The sequence below is a fragment of the Rhinopithecus bieti genome, unplaced genomic scaffold, assembly GCF_001698545.2.
Source record: "Rhinopithecus bieti isolate Rb0 unplaced genomic scaffold, ASM169854v2 scaffold_17882, whole genome shotgun sequence".
Lineage (NCBI taxonomy): Eukaryota > Metazoa > Chordata > Mammalia > Primates > Cercopithecidae > Rhinopithecus > Rhinopithecus bieti.
In genome coordinates, this window is record NW_016809462.1 from 200,133 (window position 1) to 221,241 (window position 21,109).

At 42.1% G+C, this 21,109-nt stretch overlaps 1 protein-coding gene across 3 annotated transcripts in view; it reads right to left on the reverse strand.

The window, feature by feature from the left end:
• Positions 1-8,225: 8,225 nt before the first annotated feature.
• NPR3 (natriuretic peptide receptor 3) overlaps positions 8,226-21,109 on the reverse strand; it is an 81,375-nt gene continuing 68,491 nt past the window's right edge. For 2 of the 3 annotated variants that reach the window (XM_017889472.1, XM_017889471.1), the window contains exons 4-8: positions 19,879-20,014; positions 14,178-14,272; positions 11,960-12,095; positions 10,052-10,136; positions 8,226-8,696 (exon numbers count right to left, since the gene is read on the reverse strand). In XM_017889472.1, the coding sequence (XP_017744961.1) occupies positions 8,585-8,696; positions 10,052-10,136; positions 11,960-12,095; positions 14,178-14,272; positions 19,879-20,014 (564 nt within the window). In that variant the 3' untranslated portion in view covers positions 8,226-8,584. Of the gene's footprint in view, positions 8,697-10,051; positions 10,140-11,959; positions 12,096-14,177; positions 14,273-19,878; positions 20,015-21,109 lie in introns of all 3 variants that reach the window. The other variant, XM_017889470.1, reaches the window with a different exon arrangement.

Below are 21,109 nucleotides of genomic sequence, written 5' to 3' on the forward strand. Positions count from 1 at the left end.
AATAAATAGCTAGTGTCATCAAATTGAGAATGGCATACTTTCTGCTGTCTTCATTTTCCTTCTGAATAAAATGCTGAGAATAGTCATAAAGTAGTATATGGTTAAAATGCCAGGTGTCAAGTTCTATTGAGAGTCAGCCTCTTGCCGGATGTTTGCCTGAAAGCGTATCTTTGATATCACCCAAAAGGTTCCCACTGGGGGAACACCAATCTCTTCATGTACTGCTGGTCCTTCTCAAGCATTCCACAGAACCAGTCTATGCACCACCAGAGGGAACCTAGCAGGGGTCACTGTGCAAGTGATGCAGGGGGTGACACAGCCTGGAGTAAGCCTCCCAGATCTGCTTTATTCCATCCTCATTCTGAACTGAACTATCAGAGGCCCTTCCAGAAGAGCGGATGTCATCTCTATTCTGGTCTCTATAGCTGCTAGCACTGGGAGGAAGAGGACCTTGTGGATACCAGGAACCTCATGTCCTCTAGTCCAGAAAGGTCACTTTAATGCAGCATTCTCTGCCAGCCTATGTGACACCTGGTCTCTCTCGGGCCATTGGAGTAGCGGTGGAATAAAAACCTCCTTTGTCTACACTGGGAAATCCCCTACCCACCAACACCCTTAATGAGGTGCTACTCTTGCATTTAGGACAAAATGCCAGCATTCTCTGGAAAGCCCTGGGGCTGAGGTTACCAAGGTGGGAGGCTCTTCTTTAGGACACATGAGTCCTCTATGTCATGGCAGGAACTGCTCTGACCAATCACAGTAGTGAGGGGATGAATTCCAAAGGGCAGTCCCCAGGCCTGTCTCAGTGGGGGTAGAAAGCAGGGGTGGAAGTCTGGTACAGCGTGTATGGCCCGCGGCTCCAGGGTTGGTGTCTACACTCTCAGGAAGGAATCCAGGTTTGAGTAAAGCTGCACAGGCCCTCTGAAAGCTTCAGAGGTAATGTGGCCATCACCGTCCCTTTCTCGGCCCTTGTCGGGACCCTTTGGAGAGGGGTGGTGTACAGGAAAGGGACCTCTTGCCTTTCATTTCATCCTCCAAGAGGTCGAGGTGACTTGTCATCAAGCCAAATTGAAAAGAAAGAAAAGTGGGCTGCCTGGCTTTCAACAGTAGAAACTCCTTTTGCCTTAAAGGCCTCAAAAATTACCAACTGAGAGATTTGTCTCCTTATCCAAGGAGACAGGAGAGTATAACAGTAATTCCACTGAATGTTTCACTACCTGCCCAGGCAGAATCCTAAGTGTAAAGCTCTCACAGTAGCCCCACGAGGTTGGAATTAGTATTATCCTCATTTTCACACAAGGATCAGAGCCAGACTATGAACCCCAGGAGTCTGGCTCCAGAGTGTCGCCATCTATGAAGTGGAAATGACAGAAGGGGCATGTGAGAAAATGGCATGACGGATTAATACAAAGCACATAGCACATCTTGCCCTGCTTATCTTCCTCCTCCTCTCCACTCTTCAAGAACTTCAGCAGCTAATGATCATCAGCGTTGCACAGGCCTGCAAAGGGAATTTTTTTCTTGATGCTAGTTTGATGCTAATGGATGGTTTATGAAAGTGCTATTTTTTGGTCAGGTGTGGTGGCTTATGCCTATAATCTCAGCACTTTGGGAGGCCAAGGTGGGTGGATCACGAGGTCAGGAGTTTAAGACCAGCCTGACCAACATAGTGAAACCCTACCTCTACTAAAACTACAAAAATTAGCTGGGCATGGTGGCACACGCCTGTAATCCCAGCTACTCAGGAGACTGAGGCAGAGGAATCGCTTGAACCCAGGAGGCGGAGTTGCAGTGAGCCGAGATCGCGCCATTGCACTCCAGTCTGGGCGACAGAGCTAGACTCCATCTCAAAAAAAAAAAAAAAAAAAAAAAAAAAGCTATTTTTTTTAAAGACACATGGCCATTGGTACCTCCCACTATAGTAGTTGCTATTTAAGTCGATGCCAGATGGCCCTGATTTAGGGTTAGGGCAGAGCTCTAAATCAATGGTGTTTGGAGCTCCCTAGGGCTTCTTCAGTGGGCACAGCCCAAAAAGCCAGTCATGAGGCACCTTTAGCCCATCATGGTTTGTTGGGTATGCATGAAATGAAATTTAGAGGGGACTGGGGAGGTAGGAATAAGGTGGCAAGACTCGAGAAGGCCATGCCTCCCAAAACAGAGATGGAAAAGTCACAATGGGAAAACCTGTTTTCCAGAGGTTTCCTGTCTCTACCCTTCATTCCCCCACCGCCACGCCCTACCCCACTCCACCCCAAGTCAGCAGAATCTCCTCAAACATTGGGAGTTTGAGTGGCATTCGTGGTGTCATCTGGGGACCTCATTGGTGGTGGCAGCAGCAGCAGGATCAGGGGAACATTGCTCCAACCATGAGAATTGCTATGTGTTTCTTGGGCTTAAAATAAATCATGAGTAACTTCCCAGATGGTGAAGCAGCTTTTTACAACCCAGAGGCAACTGGAGATGCTGGAGGCTGGTTAATCTGCTTAGTATGCTGGAACCTGGGGAGTCTTTAAAGTGACAAAATTGACTTAGGATCTCTTTAAAGTGGCAAAGGACTTAATAACATGAGTCGATGAGGTTGACCATGAAGTGCTCTCGAGCTGCAGTGACTCAAGATGATGGCTGTCATTCATGAAGATTTCTTCCCTTACCTGCTGATTCAAAGTTTGCCCCTCATTTTAAAATTCTGTCAATTTGCCTTTGCTAGGCAGAAATTCTTGAGTCTTTTCATGGGGATCATTCAAATATTACAATTCATCAGACCCACCTATTGCCCTTTGACTTAAGTCCCAGAAGAACAAAAGCCCTCAAAGAATATGGATATGTGCAGTGTGTGCTGGTTGAATTATAAACAGGAAAAGGTTTCTGTGGGATGTATTTTTTAATGAGAACACATTGTTATACTCTGAGTATGTGGCATTCTTGCTTAATAGAAACATTTACAAGGACACATACACATTTATATCCAAACATCAAATGAAGTAGATATTTCAAATGACCAGTTTGCACAAGAAATAAAATATATTATACAAAACAGGGGTTATATCCACAGTCATTAGTTCTCCTTTTCTACACAAAACAACAATAAATTAAATCACATTATATGCAAATAGTTGTACATTAGAATAATAAACTGTATGTAACTTGTGCAGCTTTTACTTTTACTTTTCTACCAGACTCATGGTAGGTCTGTACTGTTTGGTAGTCCTGTATTTAAATTAACGATGAATAATGTGACCCAGAAAACAGAGGTCGCAGAATTGATGTGTCACAAGGTCTATCCCATGTCCTTTTGGTTTCAATGACCCACCATGCACAGGGAACAAAGCTCAGATTCCCAGGACCCAACACAAAGGTCTGCAATGAACATGCTCACAGCAACTCCGTGCTGTTCAGGGGCTACTTCATTGTCATCTTATAAGACACTGAAGATTTTCAGATCTTGGCAATCAATAATAAAGAGGACACCTGTTTCCAAATCTGAATTTGCCTCTTTTTTAGCCATCTCGGTCCAACTATTATGCACTGCGACAGCTTTGTTCTCCTAGCAAATAAGAAACATTTTGGTAGCCTATGTTGTGATTTACACTTGGTAAATGGCCCTTTATTCCTTGTGCATAGAAATTTAGGTCTTTAAACATGAATCGAAGCAATGAAGCATTTTTGCTAACACTTAATTCTGCTTGTTCAAATCTCTCCCCTACATATCATCTCGCACCTGATACATGAGAGAGCTATTATAAAATGGACTTTTACGTGTGCGACTTGACTCCCATTGAAACACTTTCGTTGTGTGTGAAGTAGCTTAAAACATGAACATTAACAGCATCAGCTGGTTTAGAATACTTTGCATTTGGTATGAATTAACATTAGTGGTTAATGAGAAATTTGAACAAACTCCAATCCAGCACCTTTTGGAAGTTATTTTAATCCTGCAGTCTAGCTGTGGGGTATGCCTGCAAGAGACATTTATGGAATCTGCGTGCTGAACACCAAAGCCAGGCTTGTTAGAGTTTATGCACATCACAGGCTCGAACTTCCCCGAGAGCAAGTGTGGTCAGGTTAGCATAAGGGTTCTGATGAAAAACCAGCTACATTCTTACAACCAGCACTGGTTTGTCTTTCTTCCCCCGAGGAAGTATGCAGGCCTACTCACAAATTTCCACCTGCATGTGCAAGATGCTGCCGCATCCTTGGAGTGACGCTGGATGTGGATGTGGGTGGGGGGCAGAAGGGACAGTAAAGACAGTGGCAACAGGCAAAGCTACCCTCTTCTATTTCTTTTAGAGGATCAAGCTTCTGATTCTTCTTGCTCAGTATGTCCCACGCTTCTTGCTGAGTATGGCTGTTGAAGGGGGACTAAATTATTGATTATTCTTCAGTTCTAAATACAACTGAAGAAGAAGCCAGTCCCTCTGAACATCATCATCTCATTCTCTCTGCTTCCACAATTACCCCTAAAATATATCCGTGTTTTCAGACAGTTTCCGTTTTTTCCACCGAATAAGAAATTCAGCTCGTTACCAGCTTCCTCATGTAGCCCAAAACCATGGGGTATGATTAAATATAACCCAAGAAATGTCCATAGGTCGAGTGGCCTAATTTGGGCTGACATTTACTCTCATGTCTGCATCCACTCAGGATCTGAGTGCTTTGTGTCCCAAGAAACACAGGTGCTTGTTCCTTCCAGTTTATAAACACTCCCAGTGGCATAACGCTCTATTTGATCTCCCAAAGAGACTTCCACAAATAGCCAGTGTATACTGGCTTATAAGAAGGTAGCAACACCACTGGAACCTACTTTCTGAATCCATCACTATCTGCATGAGATCTATGCAATGGCCTTTATCTCATTGTTGACTGCATATCTTACACACACACACTCAAAATCAGCCATAACTAAAACGAAACTGATGCATTTGGGGCAAAGAAGGCACACGTGCCTTGAGTAAATTAATGATTCTAGAAGCCTGTGAATAGAGAGAAGTGAGGGCATTCCAAAGCAAACGTCTTTGAATTTAAGAGAAAGGAGAAAAGGAGGTGTTCTTTTCCCATGCATTTCTCTCTTCCCTCCATTAATCATGGGTTCTGAAATGTGAAGAATTACAGTAGGGTCTGTAGAACCATGCCTGTGGTTCCAGAAAAGACAAGTTGATGGCTCGTCAGAGAAATGTGATGTTTTCAGGGGCCTTCTCATGAAACCTGTGGTCAGTCTTGAGGGAGAGATGGACTCTGTACAGAAAATTCTTTCCAGATAGAAGTTATCTGGAGAACACTTTTATTTCTGAGTCTCCCCCTACCTGCCCCCCTACCCCAAAATCTAAGAAGACAGTGATGACCATAGGACACACACTTATTTCCAACACCAAAAAGCATCTACGCATTTTGACCTGTATCAATGTCAGCTGAAGTTTGACTGGATGAGAAAATACTGATAAAGTATCGCTTTTGAAATCTGAACACCCTGGATTTCAGGGTAAAAACTTACAGAATGACTTAAGAACTAAAGCCCTATTTATTTTACTATATGACATGTGACCACTAGTAGAGTATGAATTACTAGTTGTCAAAGATGTTGCTTAGCAGTTAGGAACGTAAATCCCCAAATATAATAATGAGAGATCTGAATTCAGGGTAACCTTGGGCCAAGCACCTACATTTTTAACCAAGGTTTCCAACTTAATGGAATTTTCAAAACTTAACAGAGTTTTTGTAATCCATATGCAGATTTCAAGGAAAAAATCGTAGATGGCTGACATGTAAATAAGCAATCAATCTTTTTTATTTTTTATTTATTATTTTTTATTTTTTTTTTATTTTTTTTTTTGAGAAAGAGTTTCGCTCTGTTGCCCAGGCTGGAGAGCAGTGGCGCGATCTCAGCTCACTGCAAGCTCCGCCTTCCAGGTTACACCATTCTCCTGCCTCAGTCTCTGGAGTAGCTGGAACTACAGGCGCCCGTCACCACACCCGGCTAATTTTTTGTATTTTTTTTAGTAGAGATGGGGTTTCACCATGTTAGTCAGAATGGTCTGGATCTCCAGACCTCATGATCTGCCCACCTTGGCCTCCCAAAGTGCTGAGATTACAGGCGTGAGCCACCGGGCCCAGCCAGCAATCAGTCTTAACATGAGAATTGATTTTAAATTGGTATGGCATCCAGAAACCTCATGATTTGTTCCACCATTTTTAGAATACTAAATGCTCACTTGTCTTTAAGATCTTATCTAGAGCTATCATATTAAGTTTAGGACTATTCCTCTACCTGAAGTTAAAATAGAATATATTTGTTCTAAAAATGTTAGTGTTAATGGGTTGCTATAAAATTTTAAAAGGTTAGAAATGTTTATACTCAAAACTGCAACCAGGTAGATTATTTTCTCCTGTAATAAGCACATAGACTTGAAATGTGAATTTTTTTTTTACAAGCACAAGATAAGAGAAAATGCGTATCTCTAAAATAAAAAAATAAAATAAAATCATTGAAAATAAAAATGAGAGAAACAACCTCTCCAATTCAAGTAACTGAAATGGACACAATTCTTCCTTGCTGTTTCACTTTGGGGAGTCCCAAGCAGTACAATGCTTTGCTTTCCTGCATTTTACTTCTCAAACTCTCTTCCTGCACTAGACCTTCTGGAGTCTGCCCTTCTTGCCTTCTTCTTCCATCCTTTTTGGAATTCGACACTTTTTCCTTTGCATCCAGCATGGAGAACTACAACATAGTTGTTTCAGTTGATTGTACTTAATTCTTTTATCATGCCCTCTTAGCTGCCTCCCAGCTCCCATTTTTTAAACAACAGAAGAGAAATGTGCCTCACACAGAAATAATCTGTTAACTGTGACTCAAGTGGGAGCAACAGAAGCAGACTTCTCCAGGGAAGCACGCACACATGGGTCAGCATCTGGGACAGGCAGCTTGCGCTTACCTTTGCCTCCACTGTTACTTGTGTGAACTACCAGCTTCATCACCACCAAGGGACTGCTCAAATTCTCCTGTTTCCTCCCTAGACATGCCCTTCAATAGATATTAAGATAATTTTTATACTATTTTTCAGATGCTCAAAATGTTATTGAGGAAAGACCCCAGTTATGTAATTCCAAGATGGTGAACTGACATGACAGCTTCCCATTCTTCCCTCACTGTCTATCTTCTCCATAAAATATAAGTGAAAGTGGTAACCTGAGTTTAAACGCATGTGCAGACTACTGGGTGCAAAGCAGATACCCAGTAAAAACTTACTCAACTTTGTCCAAATTCCTTATCTCCACACCTAACCCACTATTACAGTTATTCATGGATGCCTACAGAGTTCTGTGGAGTTAACGGAAAGGGAATAGAGTAGCTATTTTAAGTTCCCTCTTTTAACCAAAATCATCACTGGGAATTTTGGTAAATGCCACATGTAAAAGTTTTAAATTTGTCATTTCTGTACTTGCTGTCAAGTTGTAACTCTCAACAAAGTTGTTCTTGAGGGAAAAGGGCTATCTCCCTTTAAAATTCTAATAACTTTTACTCTTGATCTTGAAACTCATCATTTGGCCAGAACTGGAAGGAGTGTCAGCCTAAAATAACTTGCATTTAAAACAGTTAAACAGTAAAAATGCAAAAGAGTTAAAATTTTGATGTATTCCTGTAGAGTTTGTAATCTGAATACACTTCCACATCTCTACAATTAAAGCAGAAATTAGCATTTGGCTGTGCCCAAGGGAAAGAGGGAAACAGGGAGAAAAAGAGAAGCATTTTTTATCATTATTGGTTTGTTGTACACTTCACCCATGCTTTTAAAATGTAAGCAACATTTAATCTTCAAAATGAAAAAAAAAAAGACAAATTTTTCTAATGCCAAAATATAAGATTAAAATACTTGTAAAATAAAATGTTAGTGTGAAATGGGACTTTTTTTTTTACATCAAAAAGGGAAACATTTTAGACTTGCTTTTCTTCTGTAAATCCTCCCATCTCACTAATATTTACAACAATCCAGAGTAGCATTTATGAGACACTGAAAAAGGGAGGAAATCCTTTTTCAAGATATGAAGTCAGAACCTGAATGTAGACGTTGGACACAGAAGTCCTCAACCACAAACCTGTCCTCCAGCTCTAGAGGGAGTAAGGCTGTATTACCAACCTTGAGATTTTTCATTACATTTTCCCCTTATTGGGTGTTAAATTCTTTCCAAGAATGTTCTACTTGTAAAAATGATTTTATTCTAGCTACAAAACATTTCATTTAAGAAAACCACATTTTATATCCTTGTGTGAAATGCTGCCAAAAGCCATCAAGATATAGAGACATCAGATTTTAAAAACATAAATCTAATCATATGCCCTTGAAACAGTATGCACATTTAACAGAGTGACATGATATCATTATTACATTTGTTTGTCATGAGATGAAAGGCCTGGAGGCAGATGGTGATTAACAATAGTTCCTGAGCTTCTAAAGAAATTTTAAAATGAAATGACTAACTGCTTAAAATAATAAATTCTTCAAGAAGGCCCTTTCTGTTTCATTGATGTCTTTCATCCCATCTATCTCCTTAAAGAATCTCAGGCAGAAAAAAAAAAAGCGGGGGGCTTCCTTTAAGCCACTGAAAAATGGGATCTGATGGAATCTTCCCGTAATTCCCGATGTTTTCCAAGGTTACTTTCTTCTTGCTGGTTTCGCCTCTCAATGGTTATTCTGTATTTCTTCCTGGGTAAAGGGAAAGTGAATGTCGTAATAAAACTTGCTACAAAATACCACGGTTTCTCTTACAAAGAGTGCCCTCAAGGGACATCTGGGTTTGAGTTGATAAATGAGAAGTGACAGAATATGAAACCCTGGTCAGAGATTAAAGTAGTGTGCCCCCAGGCGTGATGCCCTTATTCAAGAGAGAAAATTGCCATGCTTTTCCAAATACCACAGAACAAGCCTTCCCCTTCTTCCCTGGGTGCCTTGGGGGTTAGGTCTTGTCTATTCGGCTACAGAAGTTCTCCCTGGCTCCCAGGATATGCCCTAGATAAAAATTAAATTACGTGTACTGTGGCCAAAGGAACAGGAATACAACGTTCCCACAAAGAGTCACATACGCCTAGTTACAATCCCATGCAGAAATAAAGAAACCTTGCTCTAATGACTTATGAATAAACCACAAACTCAACCACCAAAGATTACAAAGGAATGGACCACCCTCACGGGGCAGAACGATCGGTACCTTGAACACACACACATTACTACAATTTTGCAGCCTTGGAGCTTAACCACAGTGGCAAATGAGCATGTGGGCTCTCCAGATACTGAGCACAGATCAGCCTGAGAGCATGGGCTACGCAAAGCTCCCTCCTCCTCTTTAAGGTGAGCCCTGGCACCTAATTCTGAATTGGAGAAAGCCTGAGAAAGGAGAAGTTTATTTCCCCCTTTATCCAGATTCCCTCCCCGACTGCTTCACTTGGTGGGTGGTAGGAATTCTTGTCAGAATATCTGTGATCAAAGTGCTGGACACAGTGGCTCACACCTGTAATCCCAGCACTTTGGGAGGCCAAGGTGGACAGATCACTTGAGGTCAGGAGTTCAAGACCAGCCTAGCCAACATGGTGAAACCCCGTCTCCACTAAAACTACAAAAAATTAGCCGGCCAAGGTGGTCTGCACCTGTAGTCCCAGCTACTCATGAGGCTGAGGCAGGAGAATTGCTTGAACCCAGGAGGTGGAGGTTGCAGTGAACAGAGATCGTGCCACTGCACTTCAGCCTAAGTAACAGAACAAGTGAGACTCCATCTCTAAAAAATAAAAAAATAAAAGATAAAAAATAAAAATCTGTGATCAAAGGGCAGCAGCAGCTCTCTGTCCCACAGTGAGATGTAACTGAAACCCATGACCGCAGCACCCAGTATGCTAAACCACTGACCACCAAACCTAGAGTCACACCAAAAGAATGGCTGAGATTTTTTAACCACTGTGCTTCCTGGGTGAAAGAAGGATGTGGACAAATCACAAATAGAATCAAGCAAAAACAAATGACAAAGACAGTAGAAGAGAGTGAATTGTACCTTTACAAACAGTCCTCACCTGAAAAAGTAGAAGGCCATTAGCAAGCCAGCTCCTAGTAAGGCCCCCACAACAATTCCTGTCACTGCCGATTCTTCTAGGCCACCTGCTTGAAAAAGAAGCATAGATAACCAGGGTTCATTTTGAGATACAGTTAGAAATGCCTCGAGTTTCATTCATTGCAAGATGTCCCTCGATTTCCCACTGGAGGCAACTTTTCCTTTTCAGAAATATTTTCTAAGGGACAGTACACTTGTTTTTTGTTTTATGTCTTTGTTTGTTTTTGCCTAGTGCAAAGCTTAAGAACCATTTGAGAAAGTGCTAGATAAACAAGCACACTATTAAGAGTGTGGACACAATGAGAACAGAAGAAAATTCAAGAATCAGAGGAAAACTGGAAGTGAAGAATTCAGATATAGCCACTCTCTTTTGAGTTTAAAGTCAAAGAATTGGGAGGCCAAGGTGGGTGGATCACCTGAGGTCAGGAGTTAGAGACCAGCCTGGTCAACATGGTGAAACCCCATTTCTACTAAAAATACAAAAATTAGCTGAATGTGGTGGCAGGCACCTGTAATCCCAGCTACTCAGGAGGCTGAGGCAGGAGAATCACTTGGACCCGGAAGGTGGAGATTGCAACGTGCCGAGATTGCACCACTGCACACCAGCCTGGGTGACAGAGCAAGACTCCATCTCAAAACTAAATAAATAAATGAAGTAAGTAAGTAAGTAAGTAAGTAAGTAAGTAAGTAAGTAAGTAAGTCAAAGAAGACAACCAGATGGACCAGGGCACTGACCCAGGGCTTCTTATTTTCACAGATGGATGGTGACACTTCAAAGTGCTAGAAGATTTGATGAAAAATTCATTGGGTCAATGTTCTGTTTTTAGATGTTCTCTCACCAAAGCCAGAGTTTTATGTCAAAATGTCCTACATAGCTTTGTGAAAATGTGGATGACACTTTGAAACAATCAAGTTCAGTGGTGTCCCAGCTATAGAAAAATGATAAATAGCTAGCTTGTATCTAGAGTTTAGTATGCAGCCTTTGATGCGTCATCTTGTGTAATCCTCAAAATAGTCCTAAGCTTTGGGCACTTTTCTTTCTCTTTACACATTGGAAAATTGCTTAAAAAGCTGAAGGAACACTCCTAGGGTCACAAAACCAGCAAGTAACAACAGTGAGATTTCAAATACAGGCCCAATCTCCCCAGTGTGTTCTTAACACGCTTCCTCCTTAATTCCTTCCTGTAATTATTGCATAGACATAAATACATAACAGTTTAAAAGATGCTTTCAAAAGCACACATATATTAGCCTAAAATGATCAGCTGGCCTCCTGAAAGACCTATATTCACTTTGTTCTCCCTCATTACCTTATTCTTTAAAACAATGATTTCTAACAACTTTCCTATTTGTAAGCTACTTATGAGGATATCCACTTGCTTCTCTACTTGTATACAAAGCTGCTCATAAGTAATACATCTTACACTTATTTGCCAATGTGTAAATGTTCAGATGTTTAAGGGATGTTATCTCTTTGGTTCTGAGGCGCTAGAAAGTAACCACAAACTTGGAAAATCAGAACGAGACTTGCTATGAGAGATGAATAAGCAAGTGATATTTACTAATTGTATTTTGATTTTCTCTAAAAGTGGAAGCATGACCTAGCCAAGAGATTATAGTAAGAGATGTAAAAATAGGGAGAAACATTCTACCATTGTGGAAGAGAAGGCTGGAAGGGAAAGAAGACCTGAAAGCCTCTGCTAAAGGCAAGGTGCCAGTTTGTGAACTGTTCCCTCTGATGTTTTACCACATCAGAGAAAGAAATGTAAACTTCCAAAATATAAGCCCTAGAAACACTTGGGTTTTAAACTTACATTATGCTAAGGTTAGAGGTGATGACATATATAGCAAATTAAGTCTCTAGACTTACATGATTTGCAGGGAGAGCTGTTTGTGTGCTCTACAATTCGGTTTTCATCTATTCTCAGTTTTAAAGGGCCCCAAGGATATTTGACATTCGGCCGCATTTCAAAACGACCTTCTTTTCCAAAGTAATCACCAATAACCTATATAGAGGCAAAAAAAAAACCAAATAGACAAACCGAAAGGTCAAAGGAGGCACAAAGCTCGCAGCCTTCCACAGCTATTCCCCAAAATACACAGCCTGATCTAAACTGGCTGCCTCTGGGCATTTCATCAAATCACCGTCTCCAGGGCAAGGACAGCAAGTGCTTCAGAAAGTGCGGTACCTAGGGCAGGTTCCTCGGTTGTCCACACTGATGGTCACTGTGTGTTCTGGGGACTTTGTAAGTCAAGATTTGAAGTCACTAATGGTGCTCTCAAGAGGGCATTAAGAGCGGTTGTGCCAGAGCAGAAGGAGGTGGGAAGTGGTGAGAGTGGTGCCCCCGGGCCCTGCCCTCACTGAAGGCCCAGCCCTGTCAGTGCTGCCCCTAGGATTCTTCAGTCACTACCACCTAGTGGAAAGGAATAATCTTGGAATTCCTGGCTTTTGCTTTGTTCATCGGACAGGGCACTGTCCCACCCACCTGTCCCATAGCAGCCCACCCCGTCAGCCAATTGTAAGGCCCAAGTTACTTTCAGGGACATGTGAAGGACAGCCAGGGTCCACTGTATACCCGATTTAAGCATATGACAGGTACCCAGCCTCACAGCCCTCAATTGTTTAACACATAATGAAAGAGCATCTTTCAGGAACCTCCTGTTTGACCGCTTCCGGTTGCCAGACTATTCCTTCAAGAGTTGCACTCTCCTCTCTGATGAATCCACCCTATGTGCACCCCCATTTCCAGGCTGAATTCTCTTTCTCTTAGTTGGCTCCTCTGGCCGCTGGAAAATCGTTATTCTGTTACGGTTTGATTCCATGGTTATCCCTCAGTTTCTGGTTAAAATGATTGTTTGATCCGCTCCCCAAGCCCCAGTCTAGAAGTGCCTTCCCACCCGGGTTCTCGGGAGTCATTGCTCTTCTGTCTGAAAACAAGCATATGGCTCCGAGTGGCTGGGACGTCTCCTCCCCTTCTCCTGACCGAGGTGCAGCAGGTTCTCACAGACCACGTCAGGTCTAGAGGAAGCCTAGATTGCCACCAAAATATAACAATCACTGGCGTGTACCGGGCACTTGCCAACGGCTTTATACACCTTCACCCCTGCAACCTCACAATAGACTCTGATGAACTGTCGCCACCCACCTTCCCCAGGGGGGGAACCAGGAATACAGATGAGACACAGGCCACTCAGTGGGCAAAAAAATCATTCATTAAACATAGCGAGGGTGACTTCTGCTGCTTCAGAACTTCCCACAAGAACCAGGCATCTATTAGATTGGTGCAAAAGTAATTGAGGTTTTGGCCATTAAAAATAAATAATTAAAAATAATGGCAAAAGCCGCATTACTTTTGCACCAACCTGATACATGCAAAGAGGAAAACAGCAAGTCCCATATGCCAGGTCCCATGAAGGGCACCGGAGCAATGACCCTGGGAGCCAACGATCAAGGAAACCGAGGAAGTGGCATTCTTTGCTGAAGCACTGCATGTGTGTATAATTGTACGTGTATATTTGCAATTTAAAATGTACATAGTACTTTTCTAGGTTTCATTTGATCTGTTCCCATAACAATAATCATGTGACATCAGCCAGGAAGACATGATGATTTCCATGTCACAGATGAGGAAACTGAGGCCGAGAGTTCACACTCCCAAGCACAGAAGACTCATCTTTGTGTCCGGGGCACTCTTTTCTCTTCACGATGTTATCCTGAAACTACATCATCTTTGGAAACGTCAACACACGTTGAGTTTGCAACCACCCACCCTCCCACGCCCCCAGAAAACTCAAATCTTAAGGGAGGAAACTTAGTTTCACTTTACTGATTTCACCCCAACACCCTCATCCATAAGACTAAGGTGTGATTCTTCGCCACTTGAAGGCTAGGATTTCCTCACTTAGAATAAACATGAAACCATTTCCTGAAGTCTTCCTTGATACCCTCAATCAAAAGTTGAGGTTTTTCAACTCATTTTTATTTGGAAGCTGCATTGGAGACAGCTCTTTGGCCACCAGAACAAATACATTCCTCAGAGTCCCCACGAGCAGAAGGAGCAACTGGTGCAGAGGTCTCGCGTGCTCACCTCCTGGGTGCCCGCCTCCACATCAGTCATGGCAATCACAGAGAAATCCCCATATCGGTCTCCATTGGCATCTATGGACACCTGACCGGCGATACCTACAGGACCAGAAGCGAAGAACTCAACGTTGGTTACTTAAAATACCTCTATCTGCCAACAAAAACAAGAGAATGAATTGGCAGGATTTTTTAAACAAACTCATGCCACAGGGAATCTCATCAGACTCAGCATTTTTGTTGGCATTTTGGAAAGACATTGTAATTTCATCTGCGTCTGCATTCCTAAATTCTTAACATTTCTCCATTTAAAATGAAAAGAAAAGAAATAAATGATCTTCTTTGGGGAATATGTTTGAAAAAAAGATTAAGGCTAATCCTGAAAGCAGCGTGCTTATCCCAGAGTTTTGTATTAATTTTTTTTTAATTGCAGAGTTAGAAGTGGAGGTAGTGTACATTTATAGATTTGCCATGGGTTTGCGTTATCATTGGATGAACATTATAAAAGAAAAATCATTCCAGGGCCAGGACTCAGTGAATGTGCTTTTTTCCAGGCTGCTTTAATACACAGGAGAGCAGCGGGCCTGCTTTCTGGGTCACCGGAGCCAATAGCTAAGAAAAGCTATTCTTCTTTATCCCGGTTGAGTTCTTCGCTGATTGTTTATCCAAACATTCTCTGGACGCTTAGTACTGAATTAGTGCTGCAGCTGAGGCAAAGATGAATTGAACACATTCTCTGCTCTAGAGAGGGGCAGCCTGGACTGGGGATTTAGCTTGTTCACACCAGAATCTAACTGCTTGCATTCAAATACCAGTTTTTACATTTACATAGCTCCATGACTTTGGACAAGGAAATTAGCCCTCTAAACCTCAGTCTCCACAACTGTAAAATGGGCATAATAGTACCTCCCTACCAAGAGGTCGTGGAGAAGATTAAATGACATAAAACAAATAAAGCACTTTCAGCACATTTAACGGAAGTTAATTGTTTTCATCTACTGTCATTGTTATTATCACTATTATTACTACTATTTATTTTATAATTGTTCTTGGTAGAGAAGACCTGACTGTGCCCACATCACTCAGAGGAGGAGCCAGCACATCAAGCTGGAGAATCAGGGAGGACTCAGTGAAACAGCAGGAATTTTATAGGGATGTTGGAGGAAGTCTGAGATTGGGCAAGCAGTAATCAAGAAGTGGGAGAGAGGCTGAAAGGCTGGCCTAGGTGTATCTACCAAGGCACAGAGGCCCAAAGAGACCAGAGGAATTGTGAGATTTCTGGGAAGATGGCCCATGTGGACAAAGGGAGTCAGTGACATATAAGGCTGGAACCGGGTAGCCAGAGAATGGAGGACCTTGTGTATCCACTTGCTTTGGCCTATAATGGTGGCTCAGAGCAGCTAATCAATAAAACAAATATATGTTATTGGCTGATATTAAATATGTCTGTGTCATAATTCTCATTCACTGAATAAGAGATTGCATACATCCGCCCCATTTTAATTAACTAAAGTTATTTCCTTTTCAGCTGGGGAGAGTTTGGTGTAACTCTTAATTGGCCTTTCTGTTGATTTGGTTCTCTGATTTGGTTCTCTCTGGAAGTACTGACTCCTGTAGTAAAATGAATGTCTGGGAAAAGGGATCCCAAGGGAAAGTTCCATCCTCTAGTGTGGCTTGGAGAGGGCAGGTATTTGGGTTTACTGTCCTTTGGGTTGTGGTTTGAAGGCCCACTGATTTTTCCAGACTTTGGTCTACTTTACCAGAAACAGAATGGAAGCTACCATTCACTTTGATTTTTTTGTCTTCTTAATATAGACTGGTTACAAAGGGTACACCTACCATAAACTTGTGTATCCTTGACAGCCTATAAAACTCTTAAGTGATAAATAGGCTTAAAATATATAGCTATTGGCCATCCAAAACCATTTGTCATTCTGTTGAGAGGTGTTTGTGATGTTGTATCCTGCTAAGTATTTTGCAGAGCATTTTATAAGATGAGGTGGCCCTAGTAATTTAAGACCTATTGTACCTTTAAGCTATTGCAATTCTTCCAAGAAATGGGGTGAGAATCCTCAGGGTGGCCAATTAGCAAAGTGAGACTTCACCTGAGAGTATCATACATAAGGTGAGATTGTCAGGCTTACAGCAGAATTTTCCCGTACATAAGTAATGAGAGTTTCCACCCCATTTCTATTTGGCTATAGTGGAGCTCAAAGTTTAAGCCACAGTCCTATTTACCTTGTCACTCTGACCTCTCACACAGAGGAAATCCAGCTTCTTCCCAGGCCATTTATTGAAATGAGAGTTGATCACAGGTTTCATGGCAATAAAAGCCAAATTTGTCAAATCACAGCCAGAGTATTTTTCCCTTGACAACTTAATGGTCACCAAATGGTGACCAATAAAGTTAAAATTGTATTTAATTTTAGGAAGGTTTGGGTTTTTCTTCATACAGATACCTTAGAGTTCTTTTTAGGCCTACCCTCAGATGGACCATTGTTAAGCAAATAAAATCAGCTCTCCAAGCAATTCAAGCCGAAAACTTACCTTGGCCTCAATTATCTTTACATTTGACCAAATGAGATTCTAATTGTAGACTGAACTACACAGTTGATTGTTTTAGGACTCACTGCATATTGCCTATGTAGACCTGGCCCTAGAATACAGACATCAAGATAGCCTATGAGAAAACTGAGCCCATGCCCTGGCTCTAACCAAAATACATTCCAGCCATCATGGGCATCTACCCTCCCTTAACACCCTCCCTCAGTGGCACCCTCCAGCATCCCCCAACTCTGGCTCTCTGGCTCCTGTCCCTCTGTCAGAAGACCAAGAACAAATGACCACAGCACGTGGTGAGTAATAGCTAAGAATGGGATGTGGCCAACCAAGGTCGTGTCCACAGATGCCAGGTTCTCAGTGTATTGTGCAAAACTTCTGGGAAATTTGGCTCTGTCCTAATATGCCCCCTGAATTATCCTGTTGGATTCCAGCTCCTCAACTGAAGCAGTCAGAGGTAAAATAAGATAATCCCAGAGGTGTACTCACCCATGAACTACAATCTATCTAATGCTAAGGGAGATGCCACTCCGGTTTTGAGTAAGACATGGCATCCACTAGAGAGAAATGAAATCTGCCAATTGCCATCATAGATACTGCCCAGGCAACTCTAGATGGAGCTCAACCTCTCTCTACTGTCCTGTCCTGCCCTTTCTAAGAACTGAGGACAAACCAAGGGACAGGAGTCCCAACTGAAAAAAAAAATATGTGCCCCAAATCTAAACTTGGCAGTATTTGCTCCTGCCATTGAAAAATGTCCCTAATATGATTACAAATAGATATAGGCATACCCCAGTGCATTACAGGGCTCAAAAGAAGAGCAAGCACTATGTAAAACTGAAAGAGCTCTTGTCAGTCATTAACTAGACCAACCTCCTTATCATACAGGTGAAGAAAGAGAAGCTCAGAGGACAAGGTTACTAGTTAGTGGCTAGGATGCACTGAACCCCGGTTCAGGGATTTGTACTTTATGTTACCAGTTGTCAAGTGATACCCATAAGCAGATATAGTTTATTTCCCACACAGCAGCCATAAGGACCCCTTTTAACACACAAGGCAGATCGTGTCACTCAAAAGCCTCAGGTGACTTCCTGTCTCACCCAGGTGGAGCCCAAAGACCTCAGCAAGCCTTGCAGGTCTGCATGATCTGGCCCCATTACCTCTCGGCCTTTGGTACCTATCACACTGCCTGTCACACTTGGTGTCAGCCACATTAGCCATCTTGCTCTCTCTGGGGACACTCCACAGTCTCCCAGATGCACTCAGGATCTCCACGTTTACCACTCCCTCTGGAATGCTCTCTCCTAAACAGCTACAGAGCCTCCCTCACTTCCCTTGGGTCTCTACTCAACTTCACTCTCACAGAGACCTTCCCTGACCACTCTAAACTAGCAGTCCTACTCCTCCTTGCGTGGCATTTTCTAGCTCCCTATCCTACCTTATTTTATAGCTTTGAAAGGTACACCGTATTCATTGTTTGTTGCCTGTTCCCCCCACTGGCATGTAAGCTCAACTGATTGCATGAAATGTCTTTAGTTCACTGCTAAATCCTCAGCACCTTGAACAGCACCTGGCACATAGTAGGTGCTCAATGAACATTTGTTGAATGAATAAATGAATATAGAGTTGATATCTGCAAGGCTCCAGCAGTGAGATTACTTTCATATTGAGTTTCATGTTCATTTTCTTTGAGTGTTGGCAAGGTGAGAGGAAACCAGCACTCTTAAGTACACTGTTAGCAAGAATATAGATTAGCAGAACTTTCTGGAAGCTTTTTGGCAATTTCTAATGCACTTTAAAAAGCACCAACATACTTTTGGACCCAGAAATCCCACAAGTAGGAATGTTCCCTGTTGGAAGGACTCACAAAAATTCTTCAAGATGTGCAAGAGGCTTGTGACAGCATATTGCATAATAGCAAAAATTGTAAATAACTTTACAAGTGTCCATCAATAAGAGATTGGTTAAAGAAATTCCTGTACAGCCATACAGTAGAAAATATGTAACTGTCATTTAAAAATGCATTGGATCAGTGAGTTCTCATATGGAAAATTCTTTAACTTGACATACAAGTAAAACACCTAAGATGAAAAATAGCATTCATACTATGACCCCTTTCATGCAAATTTTAAGATAAGATATACAAATGCATATGTGCTGGCAGAAGACTTAAAATATTTGTAGACAGAATCATAGGAATCGTTAATAGTGATTCACAGTGGGGAGAGGTGACTAGGTTGGGAAGGAAAGCTTTCACCTCTCAATTTGCACATTTTTGTACTGTTTAAATTTCCTAGCCAAGCATAGTCTTATCTTGTACTATTTTTCAGTGCCAACAGAGGTTGCTTGAGATGAGATTATGGGCCATTTTTTGTTGTTTTCCTATACTTCCCTGATATTAAGAAAGCTGGGGAGGCCAAGGCAAGTGGATCACCTGAGGTCAAGAGTTTGAGATCAACCTGGCCAACATGGTAAAACCCTGTCTCTACTGAAAAATACAAAAATTATCCAGGTGTGGTGGTGGGCACCTATAAACCCAGCTACTCAGGACGCTGAGGCAGGAGAACCATTTAAACCTGGTAGGCGGAGGTTGCAGTGAGCCGAGATCGTGCCACTGAACTCCAGCCTGGGCAACAAGAGCAAAAACTCCATCTCAAAAAAAAAAAACAAAAAACAAAAAACAAAAAAACAAAAAAACACAGGGCTCGACTGGACCTGCTAATCTTCTCAAACCACCAGGTTTAACTGTGACAGCTAATGTTTTCTGCGTTTCACAAAAACCAACATAGTCTGAACACATGAATGTATATCTGGGATTAATACTGGTTTTAAAATCATCACAAAACTCTTCACAAACTGAGTGTCCTGTCACGCATGAGGCTTGTGTTCAATGCAATATTAAGAAGCATAGAGCTGTTACCTAAATAATCAGGAGACAAGGCCTTTCCTCTTTCAGTGGGGCTTTTTCAAAGCACTTTCACATGTATTATCTCATTTAATTGGCACAACAAGCCTATGAGATGGGCCGCTTTACAGCTGAGAAAAGCAAGAAGCTGGAAAGGCCCCACAGCTGCAACTGTGAAAAACAGAACCAGAAAATCAGCAGCCCAATTGGCCCCATGTCATTGCCTTATAGATGGAATCCCCACCTTCAAATGTTCTGTTCCAAGTCTGCTGTATAATTTTCCCTCCATCCTTTTTGCTGTAACCAGCTCTGAGTACTTCATGTAGAGCCAAGACGTAGAGGAGGATGGCATCGTGGAATCCTTCAACAAACATGTTAACCTGAAAAGAAAACCCCAGATGCGTGAGCCAAAACACCACATGACTCATGTCAGGAATAACATGAGCACTCCAAAGGGTTAACAAGTTAGACCTGAGGTCTGTTAGCCATGGCAGAGGTGGGCAGAAGGGACACTAACAAGAATCATGCCATGACTTTCCTGGCATGGCTCAGAGGGGAAAGCCCTTCCCCAGTTGGGGAATTTGGAAAGCCTGTTACAGAAGTCAAGAAAACTATACCTGTTGACCAGGTCAAGAATTTCAAGTGTGCCCACCTTTGCCAATGGTCCCTTTTGGACAAGTCCCCTCCTCCTTCCCCACATCTGCCTCTATCTCAAGCTTATGTGAGTTCAGCCTCCCCCTTGAGGTCTTCTCCATCTTCAGCAATCCCATGATCTCTTCATGCTCTGAATGTGGAGCATAACGAAAGAACAGTAGAGATCCATTCATTTATATTTAACAATTGTTGATACCTACTAGAGTGCTGGTGCTATGAGTGCAAAGAAGAGTAGATGCTGTAACTTTTGCCTGTCTACCTAGCATTTGTGTCCTCTCTCCCATTAGTAAAAATGTCTTAGTCTCTCTTTCCAATTTGTGTTTTGAGTACATCTAACCCTATCCCTACTCCCTGCCAAGCTCCAAGGACAAGAATGGAAAATAGGCTTGGACTGTTGGTATATCCCAGTTGAGCCCTGATTCAAGTAAGCTAGCCCTTGCCCTCTGGAAACTTAAAGGTTTCCTAAACATAGACACTGGTCATGTGGACTTGGGGAAGTCACTTCATCTATTTGAGCTTTGTTCTTTTCATCTATATATTGACCATGAGACTAATGTCTGCTTCAAGAGGTAGTTGCAAGAAGTCTGTTAAATAAAATGCTTCATATTATCATGCCTGGCACATATCAAATTCCCAACTAACAGAAGCCAATGCTATCATGATATTTTATGGGCTTTAAAGTGTTGGAGTCTGTGCGTGTTCAAGGTCTGTTCAGAATACAGTACAAATACCAAAATGGGAGTGGTTAGTCTGATGGGTTGGGAAGGGTGGGAAAGAGAGGCTTAACAGCAGTGAAAAAAGTTGAACTGAGTTTTGAAGAT